The sequence below is a fragment of the Papilio machaon genome, chromosome 12, assembly GCF_912999745.1.
Source record: "Papilio machaon chromosome 12, ilPapMach1.1, whole genome shotgun sequence".
Taxonomy (NCBI): domain Eukaryota; kingdom Metazoa; phylum Arthropoda; class Insecta; order Lepidoptera; family Papilionidae; genus Papilio; species Papilio machaon.
The window spans coordinates 4,798,683-4,809,457 of record NC_059997.1 but is presented as its reverse complement, the minus strand read 5'-3'; the positions used below and the strand labels follow the sequence as shown (position 1 = coordinate 4,809,457).

General features: G+C 35.2%; 1 protein-coding gene across 1 annotated transcript; it reads left to right on the top strand.

Annotated features, from left to right (window-relative positions):
* The first annotated feature begins 2,446 nt into the window (after nucleotides 1-2,446).
* Nucleotides 2,447-8,174, top strand: LOC123721497. The gene is made up of 8 exons (XM_045680311.1): nucleotides 2,447-2,521; nucleotides 3,424-3,526; nucleotides 5,122-5,253; nucleotides 5,450-5,705; nucleotides 6,050-6,202; nucleotides 7,001-7,158; nucleotides 7,485-7,539; nucleotides 7,849-8,174. The coding sequence occupies exons 1-8, from the start codon at nucleotides 2,447-2,449 to the stop codon at nucleotides 8,084-8,086; spliced, it is 1,170 nt and encodes a 389-aa protein (XP_045536267.1). The 3' UTR covers nucleotides 8,087-8,174.
* Nucleotides 8,175-10,775: the final 2,601 nt, after the last annotated feature.

Here is a 10,775-nt window from a genome sequence, read left to right as displayed (position 1 = left end):
AAATTACTTTCCTGAAAATTAAAAATTCAGTAAATACCAAAAACGGAAGATAGAATAAAATAGAAATTAAAGAATCATATTACGGTATCACTATCATACCGTAAAAGATTTGCGGACGCATTTGAGGTCGTGTCGTGTCCCAGCGGCGCGGCTGCGACCGTGGTGGAGCCTCGCTACACCGCAGACGTAGCGCAGAGATTGCAAGCTCTACGCTCTACGCCCTAAGCTCTACGCGGACTTGCTTGAATTTAATCTCAATCGAATTATTCACTTTTCCGGCCAGCAGCAACGTATCCGTCCTACCGTGAAAATAGAAACTTTGCTGTCTACACCTTAAAATTATTGTGTAATATAAGTAAGCCAAAAAGATTTGTCACTGTATTTTTTCTTTAATCTGACGAAGCAAGAAGTAAATCATGGTAAAGATAAATTTGTACGTACTGGATAGGATGTTTATCCCCATAGCTGTAGACGTATGCATGGAATGAGAGGAAACGATCCACGATTTCAATTTAAAGCAACCTAAAAGTCATCAATTAAAAAATGGGGCCAACGTTACGAATAAAAATATACCGTAGTTTTAATTTAAATAACCATACAATTATTACTATGATTCGAAAAAATTAAAAGTGTGTCCGCCTCATTAGAGTTATACAATGCATAATAAAAACATAAAGCTCAACTACATATTCTAAACATTATTGTAGATTACTTTGCGACCTAAATATAGTAGTAACAATACGGACAGCGCAAATATGGACACGGTATTTGTAAAAAATATCTCGTTTAAAGCATTTTTTCTCCGCCTAAAACAAACTCCTGAAAGTTAGCTGCGAAAATATTCCGTACACTAGAAATACCTGAAAAGCGTTTGCACTCATAATAAACAAACACATTGGCATTTTTTTCAAATGCAAATTAAAAAACTAAATATGAAACTATTTACTAAACAACTACTATTAAATTTAAAACTTCTCAACAGAACGAATAGGTCAATTGGACCATAGAGATAAGTGCCTTGCTTTTATTAGTAAAAATACATAAGATTTTTACTCGTAAATTTAGACTAATAATTGTGAAAAATTAGCCTAATTGGTATTGAATATTAATGAAATATAAAAAGTCCATCTTATTTCCAATTCATAATAAGAAAAGTAAAATTAGAAAGCATGACAACAATCTTGTAATAAATCCGAAATGCTTCAATAGTAGTGGATATAAATCATTTTATGAAATATTATGGGAGTGTTGAAATTTAGCCATTATTCCGGAGACAAGGCAACTGCGCAACAACAAGGCAACTGTGCCAAATTGAAGATCCCCGGACCAAATAATATAATACTCAATACACCATACTACAACGCACAAGTCTCATAACGTATTTTATGTTAATATTTGTTTGGCCATTTTTGGCAAGGAACCGCCTTCCGAATTGCACTAACGAGCATAATCTTACAATATTCAGATTTTTGCACGAGCTTGAATAAATGCTACTTGAAATAACTTTCAAATTATCACAGATTATTTCCTTATGCCTTGAATGTGTATTTTTTCATAGGATGTTCTAAATGTTAGTTGAAAATGACTTACGTATGTATTGCAGATATAATATAATGTAACATTTTGCAATGGACTGTTAGGTTATGAGTTATGACTAGGGACTACTATCCGTTAATGGTATAGTTTAGACATGTAAAATTAGGTAATATTTTAACAAAACACTATTTTACACATAATCTAAAAAACAACCTTCTGAATAAAAACAAAACTGTTGCATTAAATTTATATTTTTAGTCGTTTAGATATGCGTTGTAGTATGTTGAATCCCTTAATTTAATCCGATTTAATAGCTTCAGGAATTTGACTCATAGAATGTCACCTGTAGACTGATAATAATACTTTTTAGTACCTTTTTATTATTATTACTATATCGTATATAAATATTAAAACATTTTTAGGTCAATAACTGAAATACCAACATTCGATTTAAGTCCAGATCTCTCAAATATGAGTAAATCCTCTTCAATGAAATTACTCACTTAAACAATTCCGCACGCGATTCAAATACGTTCGTACATCCGTGACAAAGGAGAATGCTCGTGACATCGAAGTCACCGCTCCCTGACGGAGTCCCGCAGCAAAAAGCGACCGGACGCTAATACGAATAAGGATCGTTCTGTTTCATTTAAGCGCTGCATCCCAATTCTGTTTACGGTTCGTAATTCCAACGTAATCGAGTCGTTCCAATACCGCGGAACGTCGACGTCTGGAAGACGAGTCGTCGCCTACATACGGCGAGGCACCGGCGAGATGGCCACAATGAAAGATGTGTCTTATTCGCTCGCGCTAAGTATGAATTGCATTTGGAGAGATAAATCGGGACGCCAGGAGCGGAGAGGCTGCGTGCGCGCGCAGCATGGAGCCGCCGGCTGGCACCGCAGTCGGAATGAGGCGTGCGCGGAGTGTCACCGGGCCCTTGCGGCGCGCCCACCCCGCCTCTGGGGCCACCTGGAACGTCCAGGTACTCATCCAAAACCATCCCACACTGTAGTAAACATCCCTTACTCAATACCACAACATTCAACTTTTCCAGTGCATTTCCTAGGCCATGTCTGTGATAGCAATCAATTAATACATAGTTTAAACAAAAAAATAGAAAATGTTTTAAGTGACCGTTGAAAGCTCACTCAACAGTTGGCCGAGTGACTCAAACTTGTTGCGCACGCAACTCGCTTCGATGAATACATTAAAACTATTATCATCCGCGTAAGTGACGGATGAATGGAAATTTAATCGGTATTTATGTACTCTCCCCTCTCCTGCGAACGTTAGATCACTTGGATCAAGTGTGAGGCTCTTCGTACCGCGAACTTACATATACTTTTTTTATAACTTAGCAACTACGAACATAGTGAGATAAGTATTGAGTACGTAGACAATTTATCAATATAATACTTGGAAAGTATGTAATTATCAAATTATGTAAAAAGATATCTAATACTGTGACTTGTTTACACGCTTTGCCGGCGAGTGTTATGACACTTCATCACCTGACAACAAACTGCGTCCCCATTCAAGAACACTTTTATAGTTCTCTCCAATTTGTGAAATTTGACAAAAGTTTAAACACCTCTTTATACATATCATATTTATCCAACGCACAGATTTAGTTTCATTTTTCTTCTAAAAATAATAAAAATGAAATGGAGGAGAAAATTTTCGTAACTCGAACACTAACATGGGTGGTATTAGGACATAAATATTTATAATATAGGACAACAAAAAACACCATAGGAAAATATTGGAAAATATCTTGAATCTTGTCTTCATACATGTTGTAGTCTTTGTTTTGACACGAAGAATCAATGAATTGATGAAGTATAATTCTACGGTAAGTGACATCAGTTGGTCATATATTCGCAGGTGGTTCGCGGCAAGATGAGCTCGCAGTGCCTGTGGCACGCGTGCCGCGCGCTCTCCGCTGGACTGCTGCTTATGCTACTCGGCTCCGCCATGGCGGTCATAGGTAGAATGCGTAATTCAATTTCTTGATCAAAGCTCTCCCTTTGCGATTTGGTACAGTGTCGATAGTTTGTTGTTTTATTCTTGTTTGGAAGAGACGGGCACTAATAGATTGCTTTTGAAGAAGTCTTGCATACAAGTGGGATAAGATTTTACTATAAGCTTCAAATAAGATTATGCGCCTTAATGACCTCGACCTATTAGAAGTAGCTAGAAAAGTACAGATTTAAAAAAACTGTTTTCTGGCAATACTACGAAACAGATTTCTCACACTTCAAAATCGGTGAAACTGCTTATTTATAGGAAGTTACGGCGTAACGGTCATACATGGATAATTACGCAAAACATAAGGCACTTGCATTTTTTAATTATAACATTAACGGAATCCTATTTATCTTTTACAAATTCAGTTTTGACGCAGCGTCAACAAGTAAACTTATTATCGGAAATTGAGGTGCAAGTTAATCATTTCATCGTAATCTTATCAAAATTAATTAACCTGGAAACATGTACTAATAACACCGATACATGTCGACATAATTCAATATGTCCTACATATGTTAACTTATATGCGATAATGCTAACAATTCCTACGTATGAAAAAATATGTCAAATTTTATATTTAAACTAACTAAGAAAGCTCTCTTAGTTTTGTTTACAATTTCCGTAAGGTAGAAATTTGTAAAAAAATCTTTTTGCCCTCTAATAGATGGTCTCTAAAATAAATAAGAATAAAAAAATTAAAAGCTAGTGTAAAAATTTGCTTCAATAATATGATGAGATGTTCATTAATTATTTTAATTAAAATGTGTATTTGAGTTGCACACGCGCTCCCGGATGGACTTAATACGGCGGCTCTCGTGATGGGCACACGCGAAGTACTCTTACATCGAGTAGACTTGTGTTACCTTACATCGATATTCACCTAACATTTAATACGTTTAATTTATATATGACTAGCAACTCGCTACAGCTTTGCTCGAGTAGAAGAGCTTTGCGAGAGGTAAATAAATGAAAAAATGTAAACTACCTAGATAATTCACTGACACAAGCGTTGTATTGAAACTATAAGGAAGCTTTGGACTTAAAAACAAGCATAATGTTTAATTTTGCTTACATATAAAGAGAAAACAAGTGCCTTACAAAAAAAAAACTACTTAAACAATTTTATTACTTTTTTTAACCTACTTAAATAGTTATTTTACTAGTTACAAATATAAGTAATTATTTCCAATTGTAATTAAATCGTGCCGGAAGTGAGGCTGGAGCGCCGGAGCGATGCCGGAGCTCCCAGCGCTCGCTGAAACTTCCGGCCGTCGCTTCCGGGCCGCGCTAATGCCGCCTCGTGCATGTTACAAACTAACTTACATTGTCACTGAATGTCATTTTACTATTTTAATGCAAAAGTCGAACAAAATGTACTATAACGTTATTCTATCAGCACAGAAGCTTCTGTTTTAAATAAAATATATCAGTAAAGAATAAGCAATTTTGTTTTTATTTAAAGTAACTCAAATTGCCTAGTTGGGGTATGATGATAAAAGATTGTATTAAACAAACTTAGATTTAACTATTATAATTATTTTGTAAATGTTTCAGGTTACTACGCAGACACATTGTCCGTGGCACAAGAAATACGCGGCAACGCAACAGTGTCGGTCAAAGATGAGGCCAGAGGGTTTCATCTTAACAACCTTTCATATGCAGGGCCTATTGTCATGGGATTTGGAGGTGTTGTATATGTACTAAAGTAATAAAATATATAATTATCACATTCAATACACGATTAATTAATAATTAAAATCGATATTAAATATCTCTTAAGAAATATTCAATTGTAATTATATTTCTCGTATAATATAATATGATAATTTTGTTTAATAATGCTAGAATATTATAATAAATATTTCAATAATTGATTGATCAGGTTTCATAGTGGTGGCAGCTTGTGTGATGACATTCGAGGCGCGGGATAGCGCGGCCAAGGTGACGCCGGCTCGGCCGCAGACCCTGCCCCGACCGCTACCCCGGCGCGGCCCGCCCTGCGCGGCTGGCGCGCCCGCCCGCCTCGACCAACTAGGTGTATACCGCCTGCCACACGCGCTGCCACTGCCACTACCACTGCCACACGCTGTGCCACTACCACCCATACACAGAAAGCGGCCTGCACATCTCTGCTCCAGGTACTACATGACACACAAACTTCATATAAATTTTGCCTTAGATTCATCATCGAATAACATTATAACATAGAATAAGGCTCATAATTCTACTATAAAAGCCGCTTATTTGCCAATACTGACAAATTTATAATGTAGCAGAATTAGGAGTCGAACATGTTATGAGTTGTATGATTTACCATTTAACAAGTTAATAACGCTTAATTCATGGCTTAATTAAATCGTAGTCGACATGCATAGACCAACATAAGCCTGATTCCGTCGCTAACATTGGCTATTCAGTTGCAACAAGAACATAGACTGTGGGTCCCGATGGAAGGAAATGTCAGAGTGAGTGTGTGACGCAGAGGGGGCGAGAAGGCGCGCGAGCGAGCGCGCTTCGGGTCGGCGCCGGACTTGCGAGGTGGAGGCGCGCGCCCGCTACTGCCGGTGAGTGCGCTACGCCGCCCGCTACGCCGCTACGCGCTTTCTGTAGACGAACCGCCGCAATCTGCCGTCAGGTACTAATGCTAAAAAGTTTAAATTGCATTTTATTTACGCAACTTTTGTTAGTCTTATATATCCTGCAATTATGACATAACAACATGACACTGATGAGTAATTTCACCTACTGAAACAGCAGAATTACAGGCTAATAGCTAACCCTCCTTTAGTTTTTAATGTATTCATTAAAAGTATATGAAGTATTATATACTCCTTCAGCAAATGTCGATACTTGGTAAGTACTAGTAATTCTCATTTTAAAAAGCATTATAAGCATCTATGCCGTGGATATTTGAGCCACTTACTTTGGCTTGCAGAGAGAGCGTGCGCTTGGCGTTCACTTCACCGTGTAATTCAACAAGCAACACACTGCGCTTTAAAACTTTTTTTGTTTCATAATTTAATAAACTACTATAGAATTTAACCTAGTAGTTTAACTTATTTTTAAAAGAACGCAAACAGGGCAAATCCTAAACTTCGTTGGAGTTATTTGAGCTACGAAATGCTCGTAATTAAACTTTTTGACATTTACTGTTTTTATTATTATGAAAGCTTTATAGCTTTCGTACGTAAACTACTTTTTGCTTCCTAACGTTCTGAGAACTAGTGCGAATATACACTATTTGATTCACTGTTAGTGACTTATAGGACACGTTTATAGAAAATATTAACTTTTTCGACTTGTACTAAACATGTCGAAAAAATGCAAATAGAAAACTACCTTACCAGACACTGCATATATCATCATCTTTTCGAACATTGCTATGAATCTTGCGGTATACATTATTTAGTTTAAACGTGATTGTGTTGAGCAGTGCAAGCGCGGCGGAGTCTGAGTGCGGGTCGCAATCGTCGCTGGCGCTGGACTTGCATGGCAGCGGTGCATGCGCAGGCGTCACGCTACGCGTCTGTGACAACACACGCCGCCGCCCTCTCGCCCGCCAGCAGCGCCTACGGGAAGACACGTTGTTTCGTGAGCAAACCTACATTACTTCTCTATCTATACTACTTAATTGATCAGAATCATTCAATCGTAAACTAATATATAAATTGCTAAGCACTCACGTATTCGGCACCGACTAGTTTCGCGCCCATCGGGGGCCTTTCATCAATACGCGAATGTTTTGCCGTTAATATATTAGTTAATGATAATGTTGTTTAATAATTTAAACGGATTATTTAAACGGAAAAATCTTGTAGATTGCCTTCTTGATCAAAATCTAAGACTCCTTTGATGACCACTTGATGTCTCTAAGTGTGGCAATTAATGTAAATAAGATTATTTAATTTTTGTTTCAGCGTTATCTCGTGAAAATATCAGCAATGTTAATTGTATAGAAGAATCGACCCCAAGGTATTATTATATCCCTTATAAAATAATAGCTGTCAGTCGCGATTCCTTTCGCGCGGAATTAAAATAAAACTTAATAAGTAGCCTATGTGTTCTTCCAAACTATGTTCTAAATCTGTGTCAAATTTCATCAAGATCCGTTGAGCAGTTCCGGAGATACTTTCAAACATCCATCCATCTAAACATTCGTATTTATACCCACGTACTTCGTATAGTAAACTTAAACGTAAACGTAGATGTCTACTGAGATTAATTCTTTTTTTATATTTAACTAATGTAATCCTATTGAATTTAAAATATTCACGTACACAGAATAGCAGAAGATGAAATTCCTGACGCAGTTGAAATGGTGCACTTATCAGTGGATCGAGAGATGCGGTCCTCCAGTGCGCCCCCGCCATGCGTCAGCACACCCCTGCCTCCCGCGACGCCATTGGACTCTGTACAAATGTTCCCATTGCCGTCCGCCCAAACTTGTATACAAATCGACGAAACTGAAGATACGTTACCTGTAAAACAACAAGATCAAAATATAACATCCGACACATAAACAAAAATCATACACTTACATGTTTGATATTTGCAAATACGATTTACTCCGAACGAAATATTTGTATCTTCTCAATTTTGATGACCACGCTGCCTTTAACGTACTACGAAATGTTTACCTATTTTAACATTCTTATATTAACTGGATATTTTTGTAAATATTAATGTATTGGGTTTTAAGAAATGTTTATAAAGTTAAATGTGTGATAGTGTCTACGTATCTCCTTAGAGGCTGCCGTCATTACTTGCTCTACTACCCACAATTATTTATACGTCTTATCTACCTGATTAACATAATATTGTACTAATGTAAGTCAATTTACATCTAATCTATTTATTCCTCGCTGTGGATATGTAAGAAATTTTTTAGAACCCCTTTGTTAAAAAATAAAAGACTGATAAAAGCGAATTTTGTAAAAGAAAAACTAACCGCATAATTATAAAGTAATTAAAACAATGAAGACTTAATATGTAACATTGCTGAAAATGTATATCGTAATTAGTCGATATAAATACAGTTTCAAGAGTAGATTTAGCTGTAGAATTTTTTTATAAATTTGTGAAGTATTCATGTTTACTAAAACTCAGAGTTTTGTCCATTAACTATCGTTCATTTTAATAGGATTTTAAGTACTTTTAAATAAACTATATAAACTGTACATGCATCTCAAAAATTCGCGGTGGCCTCTTTAATAACGTTTACTTAGAAAACCCTAAAAATTAATGTGTGTAAAATGTGATAATTATGTCTAATTGTTTGTTTAAAGTGCCATCGATGTCGTTGTACTGTAGAAGCAATGCAAGGTAATATAGGTCACATAATTGGTTATTGGCACTCTGTAATAATGTAGCATGTACATTATGTAAAACGTAGTGTTTTTAATAATAATTTAAATAGAAGAATTCTCTATTGCAAATACAATTTATTAGATTACAACTTCCAGACGTGTTGATGATTTTGATCTTCAAATATCTTTGTTTCACTACGTACGAATTGCCAAATATTTGTACATATACGAGTAGTATTGTGTAAATGGCATTGTATAACAATAAAACAATCTTCCTTTCGTTTCCATACTCTGTACTGTTAACGGCTCTAAGGAAATTACATTTCCTTTTACACTTTAGGTTCACGATATTTTTCCTGATGATTGTAAAAAGCCAACAGATTAATTCTAAGGAAATGTTTGTTTAACCGTGGGTTTTTGAGTCCAAAATCTCTGTAAAACATATTTTCATCCTTGTCATTATCGTTGACAAAAAAGAGATAACAATATGTTCTAAACGGAGATTTTGGACTTAGAAACCCACGGTTTGTCGTTACGTCTATATTTTGACACTCTAGCACACAGTTTGATAAATATTGCAACTAATTTTACGACTGTCGGTAGAAAAATACAGATTATATATTTTTTATTTAGTTTACTATTTCTTTTGGTGAGCAACTTTAGCAACTAAGTAAAAATATTATACTCAGTTTTGTATAAAATATTATCATTTAAATAGTGTACAGAACTTTCAAGAACCTAAATGTTTTTAAATCTCTCTCATGTGAAGAATTGTTTTCAAAGCATTTTATTAAATTTTTATACAATAAAACAGTTTTTATATGGCGGAGAAAATTACAACATAGGTACTTAGATATTTCTGTGTAAAATAATCGTAAGGTAAGGTAAGCACATAATTGATCCAAATGGTTGTTGTGATGTCTATTAAAGTTGTTGATGATAATATTTTTTATTCTATTACCTTATTCATTAATTAATATGGTAATAATAGTTTTAAATGGTTATAATTTTATGGAAAGGAAATAAACCATAATAATTTCACATTTAAAAGAAGAAAATATGTTCAAGGAAATAATATTTGTTGAAATATTTCGTTTCTATGGACTATTTCAAAAACTTACGTTAATTAAACTGGACTTTTCGTCGTAAATTAACATGCAAAATAATAAAAATGCTGGAAAAAGTAGAACTTCATATCACCTGGTGTCATCTTATGCTATGTCCCAGAGAAACAAAAGTACTTTTTGCAAAAGTAAAATTTGATATATTATTTAAAAATTTACTTAGCTCACATACATAATGTGAATGTAATTTGTAAAGATGGTAATAAATCACCCCGTTTGCCTACATGTATTTACTTATATACCTTTATATATAAGGTGTAATGAGAACGCGATTAGATCAATCTTGTTAGCATGATTACGGATCAACTAAGCACTTTAAACCAATAGTGTTCTTGTTACGTATATTAATCTATACGTATTGTACTCATAAATGTACTCACTCAATATTCTTCGCCTGTTTTAAATGTTTCTATACTACATTCATCATGATATAAAATTTTAAATATCTCTTGATATTCTCAGTTCTTACTGTATTTTTTTTAATTCATCTTACTTTAATAAGATTAGATTTATACTAACTAACTACGGGGTGTGGAACATTTAACAACAACCAAAAAAGCTCACCAATTGTAAGGTTTCGTTGCGGAGCGCGCTCCGCTTACAACACCCTTGATCCCGCTAATGGATATAAACAGCACATTCGTCACTACAAATCTATGTGCATATGTCATTGAATCGTGGAAATCTTTACTAATCCTATCAGGTATCTACGTGGATAATCCGTTCAATTTCATTAGCTGGTGGGTGATATAAAACATGGGATCGTGTAGTCAGAGTC

Bases quoted from the DNA above. Each gene is read 5' to 3' on its own strand.
- LOC123721497 (XM_045680311.1), top strand. From the start codon at position 2,447: ATGAGGCGTGCGCGGAGTGTCACCGGGCCCTTGCGGCGCGCCCACCCC. The intron at 2,522-3,423 runs GTACTCATCCAA...ATATATTCGCAG, and splicing joins GGGCCACCTGGAACGTCCAG to GTGGTTCGCGGCAAGATGAG. The intron at 7,159-7,484 runs GTGAGCAAACCT...TTTTTGTTTCAG, and splicing joins ACGGGAAGACACGTTGTTTC to CGTTATCTCGTGAAAATATC.